This window comes from Oncorhynchus tshawytscha, linkage group LG07, assembly GCF_018296145.1.
Source record: "Oncorhynchus tshawytscha isolate Ot180627B linkage group LG07, Otsh_v2.0, whole genome shotgun sequence".
Lineage (NCBI taxonomy): Eukaryota > Metazoa > Chordata > Actinopteri > Salmoniformes > Salmonidae > Oncorhynchus > Oncorhynchus tshawytscha.
In genome coordinates, this window is record NC_056435.1 from 59,441,638 (window position 1) to 59,464,081 (window position 22,444).

At 44.7% G+C, this 22,444-nt stretch overlaps 1 protein-coding gene across 1 annotated transcript in view; it reads right to left on the reverse strand.

Moving 5' to 3' along the window:
* The window catches only part of LOC112254952 (plexin-A1), a 402,693-nt gene that overhangs the window by 24,406 nt on the left and 355,843 nt on the right, over nucleotides 1-22,444 (reverse strand). The window contains 5 exon segments of the mRNA XM_042324754.1: nucleotides 523-779; nucleotides 3,058-3,200; nucleotides 10,532-10,766; nucleotides 15,224-15,367; nucleotides 19,503-19,739. Coding sequence (XP_042180688.1) covers nucleotides 523-779; nucleotides 3,058-3,200; nucleotides 10,532-10,766; nucleotides 15,224-15,367; nucleotides 19,503-19,739 — 1,016 coding nt within the window.

Here is a 22,444-nt window from a genome sequence, read left to right on the forward strand (position 1 = left end):
GATCAACCCTGTCTTGTTCCTGTCCACCAGGCTATTGCTGATCAATGATGTCTTGTTCCTGTCCACCAGGCTATTGCTGATCAATCCTGTCTCGTTTCTGTCCACCAGGCTATTGCTGATCAATCCTGTCTCGTTCCTGTCCACCAGGCTATGGCTGATCAATCCTGTCTCATTCGTGTCTACTGATCAATCCTGTCTCGTTCCTGTCCACCAGGCTCATTTCTACAGCCTATAGGGTACGCCAGTGTTTCAACTCATCATCACACTTTGATGATTTGAATCCACTGTGTAGTGTTGAGGCAATAACTAAAACATGCACCCCTTGGGGTCCACTGGATAGACTTTGGAAAATGCTGGGATACGCAAATAGCCTAGCCCAACCCACCTTTACTCATAACTTAACCCAGGTAGGATGTACCTTCTGAGCAGCAGCTTGTGGAGGTTCTTGCTCTCCAGGTTCTCACACCCTCTTCCCCCCTCCGCTACACAAATAGCCCAACCCAACACAAAAGTGGACCATACCTTCTCAACAGTAGCTTGGGGTGGTTCTTGCTCTCCAGGTTCTTGTCAATGAGGTCGGACAGCAGCTGCTTCAACACCCCTGTGGCGTATTCCATCTCTCCCTGGAGCGCAGTCATGACCAGCGATGCCACGTTGCCGCGGTCGCGCATGGAGAAAGAGCGTTGAGCCTCCAGCGTGCGGATAAAGGTCAACAGGAAGTGCTTCTTGGTGAGCAGCTGGCCGAACAGGGTGAGACCCTTCTCCACATTGGCCTGGACCTATAGTAAGAGAGGGGGTGGGAGGGAGGAAGAGAAGGGTGGAGAGAGAGAAAGAGGGTTGGTGGACAGAGCACTTTGATATACTTTCTAGGTCCTAAATTACAAATACAGTACATGACCAACAGTATGTGGACACCTGCTCATCAAACATCTCATTAATATGGAGTAGGTACCCTTTTGCTGCTATAACAGCCTCCCCTCCTCTGGGAAGGCTTTCCAATAGATGTTGGAACATTGCTGCGGGGACTTGCTTCCATTCAGCCACGAGAGCATTAGCGAGGTCGGGCACTGATGGTGGACAATTAGGCCTGGCTCGCAGTCGGTGTCAGAATTCATTCCAAAGGTTTTTGATGGGGTTGAGATCAGGGCTCTGTGCAGACCAGTCAAGTTATTCTAAACCGATCTCTATAAACCATTTCTGTATGGACCTTACTTTATTAATTGGCCGATTTTTATATATATATATATATATATATATATATATATATATTTGTAATAATGACAATTACAACAATACTGAATGAACACTTTTATTTTAACTTAATATAATATATAAATAACATCTATTTCGTCTCAAATAAATAATGAAACATGTTCAATTTGGTTTAAATAACGCACTTTTACTTTCTTGGAGAAGAAAGTAAAAGTGCAATATGTGGTATGTAAAAAAGCTAACGTTTAAGTTCCTTGCTCAGAACATATGAAAGCTGGTGGTTCCTTTTAACATGAGTCTCCAATATTCCCTGTTAAGAAGTTTTAAGTTGTAGTTATTATAGGACTATTTCTCAATACCATTTGTATTTCATATACCTTTGACTATTGGATGTTCTAATAGGCACTATAGTATTTCCAGCCTATTCTCGGGAGTTGATAGGCTTGAAGTCAAACAGCGTAATGCTTGAAGCAGAGCGAAGAGCTGCTGGCAAACGCAGGAAAGTGGTGTTTGAATGAATGCTTACGAGCCTGCTAATGCCTACCACCGCTCAGTCAGACTGCTCTATCAAATATCAAATCATAGACTTAATTATAATATAATAAACACACAGAAATACGAGCCTTTAGGTCATTAATTTGTTCAAATCAGGGAACTATCATTTCGAAAACAAAACGTTTATTCTTTCAGTGAAATACGGAACCTTTCCGTATATTATCTAATGGGTGGCAACCCTAAGTCTAAATATTGCTGTTACATTGCACAACCTGTCATAATTATGTAAAATTCTGGCAAATCAATGCGGTGCATGTTAATTTATCATCAAATCGTCCTCCAACCATTTCTCTTTATCTCCCCCTCTCTATCCACCTCTATTTCTCCCTCCCTCCTCCCACTACCCCCCACCCCTCTCTTCCTCCCCTCTCTCTCTCCAAATAGAACACTGGGTCATCTTGAGAGGAGCGAGTGTCTGGTCGTCTTGTAGGAAGGTGAACCTCATGGCCAAATAAGAAATTGATCTGTGTGCTACAGCGGAGGCTGGTTGCATCTGGGATACAAATGAAAACCTGATGCTACACGCCAGAGAGACAGACGTGCAAAATAGTCAGTAGATATGCTGCTAGTCGTGCTCCTCTTTCCTCTTCTCACCTCTCAACCCCTCAGAGGTGATACCATACAAAACATGCACCAGAGCAGACAGTGAGTCTGAGTCTGCAGGTTGGTGTGATGGTATTGTAATGTGTGTGGGGTGGGGTTGTGTTTGATGGTATTGTAACAGGTGTAGGCCATGCTATCTTGACGTGGCGATGTGGTGCAGTTGAGTGATAGATACATCACTTCTCTTGGCTGGTGAAGAAGTAGAATGCAATGGCAGAGTGTTGCATTGAATGTGTGAGACCTGTTTCTCAGGCCCTAGCCATGCTATGGCCTTGTTAAGGCAATCTAAAAGTCTCTCAGTTCCACAGAGTGGTAGGTAGGTCCAGAACCCGTATTCACAAAGTGTTTCAGAGTAGGAGTGCTGATCTAGAATCCATTTTGCCTAGTAGTTCACAATAAGACAGGGGGGACCTGATACTAGGTTAGAAATAGGGGAGCTGGGAACCCCTATAACAAATCAGGACTCCCACATAAGAATTAAAACAAAGTGGCCCCGCCCCCATTTGTTTTTTTTAAAGAGTTCAATATCTGACACCCCCAAGAGTCAATGCATAACACTGGGTTTTACAGACTCTTACCTCCATCTCCTTGAGCACGAGGTGGACCTCCCACTCGCCATCCCTCTATCCCTATTCCCGCTTATCCATCTTTCTCACCCTCTATCACTATACAGTTACTGACCCGTACCTCCATCTCTTTGAGCACAGGGTGGTCCTCGATCCCGGGGAAGAGGACCCTCATGGCGTAGGTCCTGTATTCCAGGAAGGGGATGCCCGTTCCGTCCAGCTCCTGGGTCAGCTCATGGATGTCTGTCTGCAGCTCTGCAAAGGCTGGGTGGAGGAAGATAAATAATTAATCTATTGTTATGTTAATAATGATTATCTAGTTGTCCAAAGAGGGCTGGACACAACTCAAAGTGATGCCAATCGTACTAAACATCCCCCAAAAAGTCAAACTATTACAACGGTGCTATATACATCAAATCCATACATACATACATACATACACAAGATGGTGCCGGAGAAGGCAGACGTTTTACGTGCCCCCAACCGATTGAGATTTTTTGTTTGTTTATTTGCATTGTTTGTCAATTATTTTTTAAACTTATTTTGTACATAATGTTTCCTCTATCGTCTCTTATGACCGAAAATAAATAGACATCAGGACTGCGATTACTCACCACGGACTGGCAGAATCCTTTTTTTCATTTCACGACTCTGACGAGACCGACGCAAAGGATATATTTTTTATTTAACTAGGCAAGTCAGTTAAGAACAAATTCTTATTTTCAATGATGGCCTAGGAACAGTAGGTTAACTGCCTTGTTCAGGGGCAGAACGACAGATTTTTACCTTGTCAGCTCGGGGATTCGATCTTGCAACCTTTCGTTTACTAGTCCAACGCTCTAACCACAAGGCTACCTGCCACCCCTTATATACTGCTTCCTCGGGCCCCGATCCCCGAGATCTGCGTGAAGAGGAGGCAGAGAAAGAGGGGCCGAAGGGGGGGCTGTCTTCTGAGAATTCGTAGGCGATTGAATAAACCCCTACTTCCCTCCATTCTGCTAGCAAACGTGCAATCCTTGGAGAATAAAATCGACGAGTTACGCGGAAGACTAAAGTACCAACGGGACATTAAAAACTAACATCTTATGCTTCACGGAGTCGTAGCTGAACGACGACAATATCAACATACAGCTGGCTGATTTTACGATGTAACAGCAGGAGAGAGCTGCGGCGTCTAGTAAGACAAGGGGCGGCGGACTATGTATTTTTATTTAAAAAAACAGCTGGTGAACGATATCTAAGGAAGTCTTGAGCTATTGCTCGCCTACGTAGAGTATCTCATGATAAGCTGTAGACCACACTATCTACCTAGAGAGTTTTCATCTGTATTTTTCGTAGCTGTTTACATACCACCACAGTCAGAGGCTGGCACAAAGACAGCATTGAATGAGCTGTATTCTGCCATAAGCAAACAAGAAAATGCTCACCCAGAGGCAGCGTTCCTTGTAGCCGGGGACTTTAATGCAGGGAAACTTAAATCCGTTTTACCAAATTTCTATCAGCATGTTAAATGTGCAACTAGGGGAAAAAGAACTCTGGACCACCTTTACTCCACACACAGAGAAGTATACAAAGCTCTCCCTCGCCCTCCATTTGGCAAATCTGGCCATAATTCTATCCTCCTGATTCCTGCTTACAAGCAAAAATTAAAGCAGGAAGCACCAGTGACTAGAACAATAAAAAAGTGGTCAGATGAAGCAGATGCTAAGCTACAGGACTGTTTTGCTAGCACAGACTGGAATATGTGTGACCGTACGTACATACCACAACCAGAAGCCATGGATTACAGGGAACATCCGCACTGAGCTAAAGGCTAGAGCTGCCTCTTTCAAGGAGTGGGACTCTAACCCGGAAGCTTATAAGAAATCCCGCTATGCCCTCAGACGAACCATCAAACATGCAAAGCATCAATACAGAACTAAGATCAAATCGTACTACAACGGATCTGACGCTCATTGGATGTGGCAGGGCTTCACAGCCGAGAGCTGCCCAGTGACACAAGCCTACCAGACGAGCTAATCTACTCTATGCTCGCTTCGAGGCAAATGGCACTGAAACATGCATGAGAGCACCAGCTGTTCCGGAAGACTATGTGATCACGCTCTCTGCAGCCCATGTGGGTAACACCTTTAAACAGGTCAACATTCACAAGGCTGCAGGACCAGACGGATCACCAGGACGTGTACTGCTAGCATGCGCTGACCAACTGGCAAGTGTCTTCACTGATATTTTCAACCTCTCCCTGTCCGAGTCTGTAATACCAACACGTTTTAAGCAGACCACCATAGTGCCTGTGCCCAAGAATACTAACATAACCTGCATAAATGACTACAGACCCGTAGCACTCATGTCTGTAGCCATGAAGTGCTTTGAAAGGCTGGTCATGGCTCACATCATCCCAGAAACCCTAGACCCACTCTAATTTGCATACCGCCCAAACAGATCCACAAATGATGCAATCTCTATTTCACTCCACACTGCCCTTTCCCACCTGGACAAAAGGAACACCTCTGTGAGAATGCTATTCATTGGCTACAGCTCAGCGTTCAACAACATAGTGCCCTCGAAGCTCATCAATAAGTTAAGGATACTGGGACTAAAGAGAACGAGAACGCCTCCATTAACATCAACGGGGCTGCAGTGGAGTAGGTTGAGAGCTTCAAGTTCCTTGTTGTCTACATCACCAACAAACAAATATGGTCCAAGCACACCAAGACAGTCGTGAAGAGAGCACGACAAACCCTATTCCCCCTCAAGATTTGGCATGGGTCCTAAGATCCTCAAAAGGTTCTACAGCTGCACCATCGAGAGCATCCTGACTGGTTGCATCACTGCCTGGTACGGCAACTGCTTGGCCTCCGACCGCAAGGCTCTACAGAGGGTAGTGCGAATGGCCCAATACATCACTGGGGCCAAGCATCCTGGCATCCAGGACCTCTATACCAGGCGGTGTCAGAGGAAGGCCTTTTTATTATCAATTACATGAAGTTGATGCAAAGAGTCAATATTTGCATTGTTGACCCTTCTTTTTCAAGACCTCTGCAATACGCCCTGGCATGCTGTCAATTAACTTCTGGGCCACCTCCTGACTGATGACAGCCCATTTTTGCATAATAAACGCTTGGAGTTCGTCAGAATTTGTGGGGTTTTGTTTGTTCACCCATCTCTTGTGGATTGACCACAAGTTCTCAATGGGATTAAGGTCTGGCGAGTTTCCTGGCCATGGACCCAAAATATTGATGTTTTGTTCCGAGCCACTTAGTTATCACTTTTGTCTTATGACAAGGTGCTCCATCATGCTGGAAAAGGCATTGTTCATCACCCAACTGTTCCTGGCTGGTTGGGAGTTGTTGCTCTTGGAGGATGTGTTGGTACCATTCTTTATTCATGGCTGTGTTCTTAGGAAAAATTGTGAGTGAGCCCTCTCCCTTGGCTTAGAAGCAACCCCACACATGAATGATCTCAGGATGCTTTACTGTTGGCATGACACAGGACTGATGGTAGCGCTCACCTTGTCTTCTCCGGACAAGCTTTTTTCCGGATGCCCCAAACAATCGGAAAGGGGATTCATCAGAGAAAATGACTTTATCCCAGTCCTCAGCAGTCCAATCCATGTACCTTTTGCAGAATATCAGTCTGTCCCTGATGTTTTTCCTGTAGAGAAGTGGCTTCTTTGCTGCCCTTCTTGACACCAGGCCATCCTCCAAAAGTCTTTGCCTCACTGTGCGTGCAGTTTCACTCACCTGCTTGCTGCCATTCCTGAGCAAGCTCTGTACTGGTCTTGGCCCAATACCGCAGCTGAATCAACTTTTGGAGACGGTCCTGACGCTTGCTGGACTTTCTTGGGCACCCTGAAGCCTTCACAACAATTGAACCGCTCTCCTTCTTGATGATCCGATAAATGGTTGATTTAGGTGTAATCTTACTGGCAACAATATCCTTGCCTGTGAAGCCCTTTTTGTGCAAAGCAATGATGACGGCACGTGTTTCCTTGCAGGTAACCATGGTTGACAGAGGAAGAACAATGAGTCCAAGCACCACCCTCCTTTTGAAGCTTCCAGTCTGTTATTCAAACTCAATCAGCATTACAGAGTGATCTCCAGCCTTGTCCTCATCAACACTCACACCTGTGTTAACGAGAGAATCACTGACACGATGTTACCTGGTCCTTTTGTGGCAGGGCTGAAATGCAGTGGAAATGTTTTTATGGGATTCAGTTCATTTGCATGGCAAAGAGGGACTTTACAAATAATTGCAATTCATCTGATCACCCTTCATAACATTCTGGAGTATCTGCAAATTGCCATCATACAAACTGAGGCAGCAGACTGTGAACATTTATATTTGTGTCATTCTCAAAACTTTTGGCCACGACTGTACATAATACCTCAACTAACCGGTGCCCTCGCACAGTGACTCTGTATTGGTACCCCCCTGTATATAGTCTCACCATTGTTATTTTATTGCTGCTCTTTAATTACTTGTTACTTTATTTCTCCATATTTGTTTTTTAACTGAAATTGTTGGTTGTTAAGTAAGCATTTCACTGTAAGGTGAAACACACCTGCTGTATTCGGTGGCTAATACAATTTGATTTGATTCAATAACAGAATGAAAAGTAACTTAAACATAGTCAAAGTACAGTGGGGCAAAAAAGTATTTAGTCAGCCACCAATTGTGCAAGTTCTCCCACTTAAAAAGATGAGAGAGGCCTGTAATTTTCATCATAGGTACATTTCAATAATGACAGACAAAATGAGAAAAAAAATCCAGAAAATCACATTGTAGGATTTTTCATGAATTTATTTGCAAATTATGGTGGAAAATAAGTATTTGGTCAACAGAAGTTTCAATACTCTCAATTCTCAATACTTTGTTATATACCCTTTCTTGGCAATGACAGAGGTCAAACGTTTTCTGTAAGTCTTCACAAGGTTTTCACACACTGTTGCTGGTATTTTGGCCCATTCCTCCATGCAGATCTCCCCTAGAGCAGTGATGCTTTGGGGCTGTTGCTGGGTGAACACGGACTTTCAACTCCCTCCAAAGATTTTCTATGGGGTTGAGATCTGGAGACTGGCTAGGCCCATCCAGGACCTTGAAATGCTTCTTACGAAGCCACATCTTCGTTGCCTCGGGCGGTGTGTTTGGGATCATTGTCATGCTGAAAGACCCAGCCACGTTTCATCTTCAATGCCCTTGCTGACAGATGGAGGTTTTCACTCAAAATCTCACGATACATGGCCCCATTCATTCTTTCCTTTACACGGATCAGTCGTCCTGGGCCCTTTGCAGAAAAACAGCCCCAAAGCATGATGTTTCCACCCCCAAGCTTCACAGTAGGTATGGTGTTCTTTGGATGCAACTCAGCATTCTTTGTCCTCCAAACACGACGAGTTGAGTTTTTACCAAAAAGTTATATTTTGGTTTCATCTGACCATATGACATTCTATCAATCTTCTTCTGGATCATGCAAATGCTCTCTAGCAAACTTCAGACGGACATGTACTGGCTTAAGCAGGGGGACACGTCTGGCACTGCAGGGTTTGAGTCCCTGGCGGCGTAGTGTGTTACTGATGGTAGGCTTTGTTACTTTGGTCCCAGCTCTCTGCAGGTCATTCACTAGGCCCCAGATTGAGGGAGATTATCAGTGGTCTTGTATGTCTTCCATTTCCTAATAATGAAATCAGTTTGGTTTGATTTCTTCAAGCCTCTTAAAGAAGAAGTTACAGACTTGTGAGTGCCAGAAATCTTGTAGGTGACCAAATACTTATTTTCCACCATAATTTGCAAATAAATTCATTAAAAATCCTACAATGTGATTTTCTGGATTTTTTTTTCATAGTTAAAGTGTACCTATGATGAAAATTACAGGCCTCTCTCATCTTTTTACGTGGGAGAACTTGCACAATTTGTGGCTGACTAAATACTTTTTTGCCCCACTGTATATACACACTAACAGATGTGATTGCAGCCACACTCACACGAACCAGGAGCTCTCCACACAGCACAGTGCCCACATGATAAATCAGTGTCATGCTGTTGATACACATGTTCCACTCTCCACATGCATGTGTCATGTGACCCATTCCATGTCCCCTCCATTCCTTTCAGTGGCATCTAAAGGAGTGGTGGGAATCTTTCTGTATTATGCAGATATGTCTCTTGTGGCCTAATCTTGACTAAAGAAACCCCACAAACAAATAATGAAATAAACACCTTGCCAAACAGATGGCTTGTGTCACCTTCATCCCTCTCTCTCCAGTCCTCCCTCTCTTTTTCTCTCTGCAAGGAACAGTCTTAGAGGTCACCCTATCCATCTCTGTGACCCGCCTCTCACTCTATCAGTCTCTCTGTGACCTCCCTCTCACTCTATCCGTCCCTCTGTGACCTCCCTCTATCCAAATCTCTGTGACCTCCCTCTCACTCTATCCGGCTCTCTGTGACCCCCTCTCACTCTATCCATCTCTCTGTGACCCCCTTCTCACTCTATCCATCTCTCTGTGACCCCCTCTCACTCTATCCGACTCTCTGTGACCCACTTCTCACTCTATCCATCTCTCTGTGACCCCCTCTCACTCTATCCATCCATCTCTCTATCCATCTCTCCCCCTCTCACTCTATCCAGCTCTCTGTGACCCCCTCTCACTCTGTCTCTCTGTGACCCCCTCTCACTATAGCCATCTCTCTATGTGACACCCCTCTCGCCCTCTATCCATCTCCCCCTCACTCTGTCCCTTTATCCATCTCTCCCTATGCCCTTCTCTCATTTTCCATCCCCTCTTCTCTCTATCCATCTCTGCCCTCTGTACCTGTATCACCCTTTCACCTACCCTCTTCTCTCTATCCATCTCTGCCCTCTGTACCTATATCACCCTCTCACCCACCCTCTGTCTCTCTATCCATCGCTCCTTCTCTGTGGCTCTAACCATCTCTCCCTATATCTGTGCAACATCTAGGTTCTTTGAAATGCAGGACAGATGCTGCAGTATGACTTCCCTTATGGATCCCTCAAACTTATACTCCCTCTCATTCTCTCAGTCTTTCCCATCTCTTTCTCTTTTACTGTACTTACGGAACCCTCAAACCTCTCAAACCTCTACTCTGGTGCTGCCATTCTCTTTATCTGTCCTTATGGAACCATGATATCAATCTACTCCCTTTCTAGTCTCTTTCTTTCTGTATCTACGATTTACTCTCTCTCCATCTACTCCTTTTCCAAACAGACAAACACACTGACAGTATCACTGGCCTCCGACCGGATCAGAAGTCTCTGCAAATTAACAAATGTTAATGTGAGAGCATGCAGACACCACTTCCTCTCTTTCTCTCCATTTCCCTTCCTCCCTCATCCCTCTTTCTCTTTCTCTCTCTGAAACAGAAAAGCTATCCAAGCAGACCTCTCAACATCTGGTGGCGGGCAGCGGAGCCCCGATCAACGTGTCCTCTGGACGGGTACCAAGAGCAAGCTGAACCCAGCGGGAGGGACACTGTATGTGTGTCTGTGTGTGTGTGCATGGAGCCTGCTTGTCCTGTGCAGATCAATACAGTTTTTTTGAATTGAATAAAGTTGATAGACAGCTGTTTTGGCTTACCCTCCTTGCACTCCAGCGCCACTCGAGACTCCAGGTTGTCCATCTGTAACTGCAGGCGTTTCAGCGTGCGGTCGGCATCCCGTGACTTCCTCTTGTAAGCGATGAGCACGGCGATGATGACCAATAGCAGCAGGCCACCTCCCCCTCCGATGCCGATGATGGCAGGCAGGCTGAGCAGGCTGTCAGAGTACATCTGGAGGGTACCGGGGGAGTACTCAAATCCCCCCACACGTACCTGGGAGGGAGAAGCACACACTGGTTTAGATTCTTTGTGGGACAATTAATATTGTGGAACAACACATATTTGGATTGCTGGATTGGGTGGACAACAGACAGGTGGACAATAGACAGGAGTGTCCAGTTCACCCCAAAACAGATAGTGATAAAATAAATTAGAAATAATTTACACACACAATTATATCACAGCCTACACACGTGTGTGTGTGTTTGTGTGTGCCTGTACGTGCGTGCGTGCGTGTATTTGTGTGCATGTGAACATGTTCCTTTCCTTGTCACAACACCCGGACTCGAACATATATTCTTACCTTCACACCATATTACTTCCCCTAGCCGTAGCTTCAACTCTATTCCTAACAGTGCATTCAAAAACAAGATTATTGAGATGCAGCCCCAATTCCTTTACTTGAGACAACACTGTAGTGATCAGTGCAGATGAAGGGAAGGAGATGAGGAGAGGAAGCGACTGACTATTGAGATGCACCATAAGTAACCCGGTCAAATCAATAAAATACTGCTATAGGTGTTTTATTTAACTGGTCTATATCTATCAAAGACAACATGTAACCCGAAGGACTGTAAAATATAGATATGGACCTCTTAGTCCACAAGCCATTTCTCAGCTGCATTGAATATGTGCAGATCCCTGCAGAATAGAAGCCAAATGAAGAATTGAATTTGATAGGTTGTCTAGGACACAAACAAAGCTGAGACTATGGTAGCAGAAGCTTCAACGTGTGTATGTGGATCTGTATACAGATGTAGGATCTTAATTTGATAACCTTGTTGCAGGAGAACTTTCCTGCAATACAAAAATGTAAAACTTGTTTAAGGTTTAAAAAGGCTTCCGAAGTTTGTAATTTCCAATTAGAAATTTCAGACTTGATTTTCCCTTACAAAAAATATATTAACCCCAACAAAAATGTATATTAATTATAATCCCCTCCTAAAATTGTCCTCGACTTGGCCTACATTTCCAAAATAAGTCTATATATAACACACGGCCATTGTTAGAATCTTAATATCAATAACGGTTTTCCCCATTGCCTCTCCTTTTCATGAAGGTAGGGCCTGCTCCTCTCCTTTTCATGAAGGTAGGGCCTGCTCCTCTCCTTTTCATGAAAGTAGGGCCTGCTCCTCTCCTTTTCATGAAAGTAGGGCCTGCTCCTCTCCTTTTCATGAAAGTAGGGTCTGCTCCTCTCCTTTTCATGAAAGTAGGGCCTGCTCCTCTCCTTTTCATGAAAGTAGGGCCTGCTCCTCTCCTTTTCATGAAAGTAGGGCCTGCTCCTCTCCTTTTCATGAAAGTAGGGCCTGCTCCTCTCCTTTTCATGAAAGTAGGGCCTGCTCCTCTCCTTTTCATGAAAGTAGGGCCTGCTCCTCTCCTTTTCATGAAAGTAGGGGCCTGCTCCTCTCCTTTTCATGAAAGTAGGGTCTGCTCCTCTCCTTTTCATGAAGGTAGGGCCTGCTCCTCTCCTTTTCATGAAGGTAGGGCCTGCTCCTCTCCTTTTCATGAAAGTAGGGTCTGCTCCTCTCCTTTTCATGAAAGTAGGGCCTGCTCCTCTCCTTTTCATGAAAGTAGGGCCTGCTCCTCTCCTTTTCATGAAAGTAGGGCCTGCTCCTCTCCTTTTCATGAAAGTAGGGCCTGCTCCTCTCCTTTTCATGAAAGTAGGGCCTGCTCCTCTCCTTTTCATGAAAGTAGGGCCTGCTCCTCTCCTTTTCATGAAAGTAGGGCCTGCTCCTCTCCTTTTCATGAAGGTAGGGCCTGCTCCTCTCCTTTTCATGAAAGTAGGGCCTGCTCCTCTCCTTTTCATGAAAGTAGGGCCTGCTCCTCTCCTTTTCATGAAAGTAGGGCCTGCTCCTCTCCTTTTCATGAAAGTAGGGTCTGCTCCTCTCCTTTTCATGAAAGTAGGGTCTGCTCCTCTCCTTTTCATGAAGGTAGGGCCTGCTCCTCTCCTTTTCATGAAAGTAGGGCCTGCTCCTCTCCTTTTCATGAAAGTAGGGCCTGCTCCTCTCCTTTTCACAACAGTGGAAGACGCCATGCCCAGTTGATAATCACCCAGATAATTGCCTCAAAACTCAACCTAAACTATACAGAAAGTAATTTCACACATTCAACAACAGGATAAATAAATGAAGTAAAGTACGATGGTTAGAAAGGGGGAGAATGGGTGAGTTGATGAGCGAGGGGAGAGGATAATGCATCATTATATAGTCACCAATTGTGAATGAAGAACAAGACAGGCCATTCGAATGTATTGATCTATTCTAATTATGATCTCAAAATGGTATGTATCAGTCCACCAAATCCAAGCAGCATTATCAGTCTACTCTGGTCTACTTGCAGTACAATGTGGGGGAGTGAGTCATTTACAATGGCAAGAAGAATGGATGCACATGCTGCGTTTGTGCTGCTACACGATCTGAATGAAAATGACTCAGATGGTGGGGAATAAGTGAACCATGACATCTCTGATGATTATTATTCTGGGCCTCAGCCTTAGCCTGAACCTCAACCTCTGAAGCCTAAGTACAAAAAGCCACAACGAGGCCTCCCGGGTGGCGCAGTGGCCTAAGCCTGTGCCACCAGAGACTCTGGGTTCGAGCCCAGGCTCTGATGCAGCCGGCCGCGACCGGGAGGTCAATGGGGCGACGCACAGCGTCTAGCGTCGTCTGGGTTTAGGGAGGGTTTGGCCGGTAGGGATATCCTTGTCTCATCGCGCACTAGCGACTCCTGTGGATAGGATACTACGAAATAGGATACTACGAAATTGGGGCGAAAAAAGGGGGTAAAATAAAAAATACATATTTAAAAATAAAAAAGCCACAACGGTGTGCACTGAGCAGTTGCCCACGCCACCACCAAATGAAACGGCGAGACAGGAGAGAGGAAGGGTGGACACCGTTTGGATTGAAAAAGCCGGTGACAATTCTACGGGACAATTATCAGCACAAAATATCATCACTGAGAGAGCAGGCCCTACATATCAAGCAAAAAACTACATCAGCAATGCACTTACCAACTTTGGTTGTTTATGTGAAATGGACATGCTACAGCACATAAGGCACTGTACTGTTGGGCATAGGGAGCAAGAAGACACTGCCTGGGATCTGTCTGTTGATAAGCTGGAAGTGTTCATTTCAATACTTAATGTCCGTGGAGCATTTGGTGGAAAGAGTGTGTATATGGAACATTTCCTGGTCATGTATGGGATACCTTTCTTAAGAGAAACCATTTTACCGGATCGCTTCAGAGAGATCATGTGTTACCTCCATTATGATGACAAAGAAATGAGAACACAAAGCCTGGAAACAGACAAATTCGCCATGGTATCCGATGTAGAAATAATTTACTATTTTTAACTGCTGTCATTTTTGACAGTTATATTCATTATAATGCCATTATTGCTTTTGTGCTGATTTTCACTATTTATCCAATAAAATTACATTTTGGAGCTCATAATGATGTTTAGGCTACTGAAGTTTTTATCATTTGACCGTGTGACCATGCGTCTTGCTGACCACGCGTCTTGCTGACCACGCATCTTGCTGACCACGCGTCTTGCTGACCACGCGACTTGGTGGTTTGGGTATTTCTTTTTACTGTGATATTATAAAAATCATTTGTTACCGTGTTTCAACACATATGCTTTTTGTTTCATAGTTGTAACAAAGACACTCCACAAATAAAATTGATTGAACATTAGAATATTTGTTTTTACATTTAGCCTACAGTAACATAAACTAATGAAAATTAACATATGCTAATGTTATCTAAGATCTTCATAAACAACACCAAATGATTATTTTTGCGATAGCGTTTATGAAACGTATTAATTACACTGTTAGACTGCTCATTAGCTTGATGGGGATTGCCTCGAGGCCCAGCGGTTCTAGTATTAAAGGGATGAATAGAGAGGAGGAAAGACAAGAAGTGGCAAGAGGAACACAGGAAAGAATAGAGAACATAAAGAGGGGTATATGACATAAGGAAAGAGGAGACTGTTATATTCAAAAAGTATAGATGAGGGAGGAGGTAAACAGAGAACGCAAGATGAGCAAAAATCAGAGGTTAGGTGAGGAGAGATGTAGTGAGATGAAATGCTAAATGTGAAAAGAATATGATACGATACGGTGTTATACAATGCCACATAAGACAACCCAACATTACCCAACACAACATTACCCAATCCACCATTACCCACCCCCAACATTACCCAACCAACTTAACATTACCCAACTCAACATTACCAAACCCAAGCCAGCATTACCAAGCCAAACCCAACATTACCAAGCCAAATCCAACATTACCAAGCCCAACCCAACATTACCAAACCTAACGCAACATTGTCCAACCCAATGTTATCCAACCCAACATTATCCAACCAGACATTAACCAACCCGACATTACCCAACCCAACAATGTCAAAGAGAGAGTGGATACAGTAGACTACTTACGGTAACTTTGTGTTCTCCGGTGAGGTTGGGCCACTCACAGAGCAGCTGGCTCTCTGACAGGGTGAGGACACAGGGCGTCTCACCGATCAGCACCGTGTAGTTAAGACGAGAGTTACCAGGGGCTGCCGGGATCAGGTTCTTACCCTGAGAGACAGAGACAGACACACAACTGAAGAGAATGCATAGGTGAATACACACACACACACACTCTGTATACACGCAAGCACACACACCCTCTCACCAGGTACAGTGCCTTGCGAAAGTATTCGGCCCCTTGAACTTTGCGACCTTTTGCCACATTTCAGGCTTCAAACATAAAGATATAAAACTGTATTTTTTTGTGAAGAATCAACAACAAGTGGGACACAATCATGAAGTGGAACGACATTTATTGGATATTTCAAACTTTTTAACAAATCAAAAACTGAAAAAATGGGCGTGCAAAATTATTCAGCCCCTTTACTTTCAGTGCAGCAAACTCTCTCCAGAAGTTCAGTGAGGATCTCTGAATGATCCAATGTTGACCTAAATGACTAATGATGATAAATACAATCCACCTGTGTGTAATCAAGTCTCTCAAGTCTCAAATCAAATTTTATTTGTCACATACACATGGTTAGCAGATGTTAATGCGAGTGTAGCGAAATGCTTGTGCTTCTAGTTCCGACAATGCAGTAATAACGAGCAAGTAATCTAACTAACAATTCCAAAAAAAACTACTGTCATACACAGTGTAAGGGGATAAAGAATATGTACATAAGGATATATGAATGAGTGATGGTACAGAGCAGCATAGGCAAGATACAGTAGATGATATCGAGTACAGTATATACATATGAGATAAGTATGTAAACCAAGTGGCATAGTTAAAGTGGCTAGTGATACATGTATTACATAAGGATGCAGTCGATGATATAGAGTACAGTATCAACGTATGCATATGAGATGAACAATGTAGGGTAAGTAACATTATATAAGGTAGCATTGTTTAAAGTGGCTAGTGATATATTTACATCATTTCCCATCAATTCCCATGATTAAAGTGGCTGGAGTAGAGTCAGTGTCATTGACAGTGTGTTGGCAGTAGCCACTCAATGTTAGTGGTGGCTGTTTAACAGTCTGATGGCCTTGAGATAGAAGCTGTTTTTCAGTCTCTCGGTCCCAGCTTTGATGCACCTGTACTGACCTCGCCTTCTGGATGGCAGCGGGGTGAACAGGCAGTGGCTCGGGTGGTTGATGTCCTTGATGATCTTTATGGCCTTCCTGTAGCATCGGGTGGTGTAGGTGTCCTGGAGGGCAGGTAGTTTGCCCCCGGTGATGCGTTGTGCAGACCTCACTACCCTCTGGAGAGCCTTACGGTTGAGGGCGGTGCAGTTGCCATACCAGGCGGTGATACAGCCCGCCAGGATGCTCTCGATTGTGCATCTGTAGAAGTTTGTGAGTGCTTTTGGTGACAAGCCGAATTTCTTCAGCCTCCTGAGGTTGAAGAGGCGCTGCTGCGCCTTCCTCACGATGCTGTCTGTGTGAGTGGACCAATTCAGTTTGTCTGTGATGTGTATGCCGAGGAACTTAAAACTTGCTACCCTCTCCACTACTGTTCCATCGATGTGGATGGGGGTGTTCCCTCTGCTGTTTCCTGAAGTCCACAATCATCTCCTTAGTTTTGTTGACGTTGAGTGTGAGGTTATTTTCCTGACACCACACTCCGAGGGCCCTCACCTCCTCCCTGTAGGCCGTCTCGTCGTTGTTGGTGATCAAGCCTACCACTGTTGTGTCGTCCGCAAACTTGATGATTGAGTTGGAGGCGTGCGTGGCCACGCAGTCGTGGGTGAACAGGGAGTACAGGAGAGGGCTCAGAACGCACCCTTGTGGGGCCCCAGTGTTGAGGATCAGCGGGGAGGAGATGTTGTTGCCTACCCTCACCACCTGGGGGCGGCCCGTCAGGAAGTCCAGTACCCAGTTGCACAGGGCGGGGTCGAGACCCAGGGTCTCGAGCTTGATGACGAGCTTGGAGGGTACTATGGTGTTGAATGCCGAGCTGTAGTCGATGAACAGCATTCTCACATAGGTATTCCTCTTGTCCAGATGGGTTAGGGCAGTGTGCAGTGTGGTTGAGATTGCATCGTCTGTGGACCTATTTGGGCGGTAAGCAAATTGGAGTGGGTCAAGGGTGTCAGGTAGGGTGGAGGTGATATGGTCCTTGACTAGTCTCTCAAAGCACTTCATGATGACGGATGTGAGTGCTACGGGCGGTAGTCGTTTAGCTCAGTTACCTTAGCTTTCTTGGGAACAGGAACAATGGTGGCCCTCTTGAAGCATGTGGGAACAGCAGACTGGTATAGGGATTGATTGAATATGTCCGTAAACACACCGGCCAGCTGGTCTGCGCATGCTCTGAGGGCGCGGCTGGGGATGCCGTCTGGGCCTGCAGCCTTGCGAGGGTTAACACGTTTAAATGTCTTACTCACTTCGGCTGCAGTGAAGGAGAGACCGCATGTTTCCGTTGCAGGCCGTGTCAGTGGCACTGTATTGTCCTCAAAGCGGGCAAAAAGTTATTTAGTCTGCCTGGGAGCAAGACATCCTGGTCCGTGACTGGGCTGGGTTTCTTCCTGTAGTCCGTGATTGACTGTAGACCCTGCCACATACCTCTTGTGTCTGAGCCGTTGAATTGAGATTCTACTTTGTCTCTGTACTGGCGCTTAGCTTGTTTGATAGCCTTGCGGAGGGAATAGCTGCACTGTTTGTATTCAGTCATGTTACCAGACACGTTGCCCTGATTAAAAGCAGTGGTTCGTGCCTTCAGTTTCACACGAATGCTGCCATCAATCCACGGTTTCTGGTTAGGGAATGTTTTAATCGTTGCTATGGGAACGACATCTTCAACGCACGTTCTAATGAACTCGCACACCGTATCAGCGTATTCGTCAATGTTGTTGTCTGACGCAATACGAAACATCTCCCAGTCCACGTGATGGAAGCAGTCTTGGAGTGTGGAGTCAGCTTGGTCGGACCAGCGTTGGACAGACCTCAGCGTGGGAGCTTCTTGTTTTAGTTTCTGTCTGTAGGCAGGGATCAACAAAATGGAGTCGTGGTCAGCTTTTCCGAAAGGGGGGCGGGGCAGGGCCTTATATGCGTCGCGGAAGTTAGAGTAACAATGATCCAGGGTCTTTCCACCCCTGGTTGCGCAATCGATATGCTGATAAAATTTAGGGAGTCTTGTTTTCAGATTAGCCTTGTTAAAATCCCCAGCTACAAAGCTACAGCTTTCTGTACAGCACTTTGAGATATCAGCTGATGTACGAAGGGCTATATAAATCAATTTGATTTGATTTGATTTTGATTTGATTCAAAGGCGTTGAGAACGCATCTGGTGTAAAAGGTGAACATTTGGCTGTGAACTCGCTCTGATGTTATCTGATGAGGGAGCAGGAGGCATATCTTTGGTGGATTTGGATAAATATTAATTTTCCCTCACATTTTTTAGACAGTAGTTTTTCATAGGGTTCTCACCCTATCGTAGGGTTCATAGGGTTCTCACCCTACCTCACCCTATAGCCTTTTATGGTGTCGCCAAGTCTCAAACCGTTCTGTTGGAAAGCCAAAAGCTCCAAGGGTAATAGGGGACAAATAAATAGGGTCACCATTTCTGAATGAATGTTTTGAGAACACAAAGGCAATTTACATTTCTATCAGTGTCATTCCAGAAATATATTGCATTGGATGCCGCTGTGAGGTTTTAACACTCATTTCTAAGTTGAGTTTGTTGGAGAGATTGACGTTTACAGTGAGATGGTCACATTGAACCTGGTGCCATACATACGTAATGTGTCATTTCTCCTCCCTAAGATACATTTGTATCTCTTTAACCCTCCTCCACCCTGCTCATGCTCCATCAAAGGACTCTCCTTCACCCTGGGCCTCACTCTGCACCCCAGAACCCAACTCACTGATGGATTCTCCTCCACCATTGGCCCCATTCTCCACCCAAGAAAATATCTCCTCCACCTTGGTTCACTTACTTACCTCCACACTGCGCCACACAATAACACTCCTCCACCCTGGGACTACTCAGAATCTCCCTCCACCCTGCGCCACACAATAACACTCCTCCACCCTGGGACTGCTCAGAATCTCCCTCCACCCTGCACCACACCCTCCACACAATAACACTCCTCCACCCTGGGACTGCTCAGAATCTCCCTCCTCCACCCTGGAACCCTCCTCCACGATGGGCCCCACTCTCCAAACCAGAGAAACCCTTTTTCCACCATAGTCTCACCTTGAGGATGAGCGGGGAGCTGGGCTTGAGCTCCAGCAGCCCTGTGGAACTGAGCGGCTCGATCACGGGGTCTGGGTAGAAGCTGAACGTCTCGTTGACCACAAGCGTGGTGCGCACGTCGTCCATGACGAAGCCGATCTCGTCGGGATTGCTGCCTGTCTCTGAGAAACCTTTCTCAGAGAAGGCCAGAGAGGGCGCCAGACACATCATCACGGTGTTGCTGAGCACTGTGCAGTTCTGATGAATGAGAAGAGAGAGGATGTTGTATACATATATTTATTATGCACAGTACACTGACATGTAGTCAAAAGTGTATACACTGAGTGTACAAACATTAGGAACACCTTCCTAATATTGAGATGCACCTCCTTTTCCCCTCAGAAGTCTCAATTAGTTGGGGAATGACTTTACAAGGTGTCAAAAGAATTCCAAAGGGATGCTGGCCCATGTTGACTCCAATGCTTCACACAGTTGTGTCAAGTTGGCTGGATGTCCTCTGGTAGAGGACCATTCTTGATACACACAGGAAACTGTTGAGTGTGAAAAACGCCACAGGGTTGCAGTTCTTGACACACTCAAACAGATGCGACGGGCACCGACTACTATACCCTGTTCAAAATCACTTCAATATTTTGTCTTGCCCATTCACCCTCTGAATGTCATACGTACACATTCCATGTCTCAATTGTCTCGATGCTTAAAAATCCCTCTTTAACCTCTCTCCTCTCCTTGAATGCAGACGAAGACAACATGAGACAGTAAGGGCATATAAAGACTAGACAACATGAGACAGTAAGGACATATAAAGACTAGACAACATGAGACAGTAAGGACATATAAAGACTAGACAACATGAGACAGTAAGAGGATATAAAGACTAGACACCATGAGACAGTAAGGACATATAAAGACGACACAACATGAGACAGTAAGGACATGTAAAGACGACACAACATGAGACAGTAAGGACATGTAAAGACGACACAACATGAGACAGTAAGGACATGTAAAGACTAGACAACATGAGACAGTAAGAGGATATAAAGACTAGACACCATGAGACAGTAAGGACATATAAAGACGACACAACATGAGACAGTAAGGACATGTAAAGACTAGACAACATGAGACAGTAAGGACATATAAAGACTAGACAACATGAGACAGTAAGGACATGTAAAGACGACACAACATGAGACAGTAAGGACATGTAAAGACTAGACAACATGAGACAGTAAGGACATATAAAGACTAGACAACATGAGACAGTAAGGACATATAAAGACAACATGAGACAGTAAGAGGATATAAAGACTAGAGAACATGAGACAGTAAGAGGATATAAAGACTAGACAACATGAGACAGTAAGGACATATAAAGAATAGACAACATGAGACAGTAAGGACATATAAAGACTAGACACCATGAGACACCAAGGACATATAAAGATGAGACAACATGAGACAGTAAGGAGATATAAAGACAACATGAGACAGTAAGGACATATAAAGACTAGACAACATGAGACAGTAAGGACATATAAAGACTAGACAACATGAGACAGTAAGGACATATAAAGACTAGACAACATGAGACACCAAGTACATATAAAGACTAGACAACATGAGACACCAAGGACATACAGTATAAAGACAAGACAACATGAGCCAGTAAGGACATATAAAGACTAGACAACATGAGACAGTAAGGACATATAAAGACTAGACAACATGAGACACCAAGTACATATAAAGACTAGACAACATGAGACACCAAGTACATATAAAGACTAGACAACATGAGACACTGAGGACGTATAAAGACTAGACAACATGAGACAGTAAGGACATATAAAGACTAGATATCATGAGACACCAAGTACATATGAAAACTAGACAACATGAGACACCAAGGATGTACAGTATAAAGACAAGACACCATGAGACACCAAGGACATATAACGACTAGACACCATGAGACACCAAGGACATATAAAGACTAGACACCATGAGACAGTAAGGGGATATAGAGATGAGACACCATGAGACACCAAGGACATATAAAGTCTAGACACCATGAGACACCAAGGACATATAAAGACACCATGAGACACCAAGGACATACAGTGCATTCGGAAAATATTCAGACCACTTCCCTTTTTCACATTTAGTTACTTTACAGCCTTATTCCAAAATTGATTAAATAAAACATTTTCCTCAGCAATCTACACACAATATCCCATAATGACAAAGTGAAAACTGGTTTTAGAAATGTTTTCAAATGTATTAAAAATATAAACAGAAATACCTTATTTACATAAGTATTCAGACCATTTGCTATCAGAGCCAAAATCGAGCTCCGGTGCATCCTGTTTCCATTTTTTAAATATTTTATATATTTATCTTTATTTAACTAGGCAAGTCAGTTAAGAACAAATTCTTACTTTCAATGACCGCCTTGGAACAGTAGGTTAACTGCCTGTTCAGGGGCAGAACGACAGATGTGTACCTTGTCAGCTCGGGGATTTGAACTTGCAACTTTCTGGTTACAAATCCAACGCTCTAACCACTAGGCTACCCTGCCGCCCCATTGATCATCCTTGAGATGTTTGGAGACCATCTGTGGTCATATTCATTGATCGGAGATGATTTGGAAAGGCACACAAATGTCTATATAAGGTCCCACAGTTGACAGTGCATGTGGTTGAAAGAATTGCCATGAGGTTGAAAGAATTGTCCGTAGAGCTCCGGGACAGGATTGTGTTGAGGCACAGATCTGGGGAAGGGTACCCAAGAACCCAGTGGCCTCCATTAATCTTAAATGGAAGAATTTCGGAACCATCTGAGCAATCGGGGAGAAGGGCATTGGTCAGGGAGGTGACCAAGAACCTGGTTCCTCTGTGGAGATGCAAGAAGCTTCCAGAAGTATAACCATCTCCGCA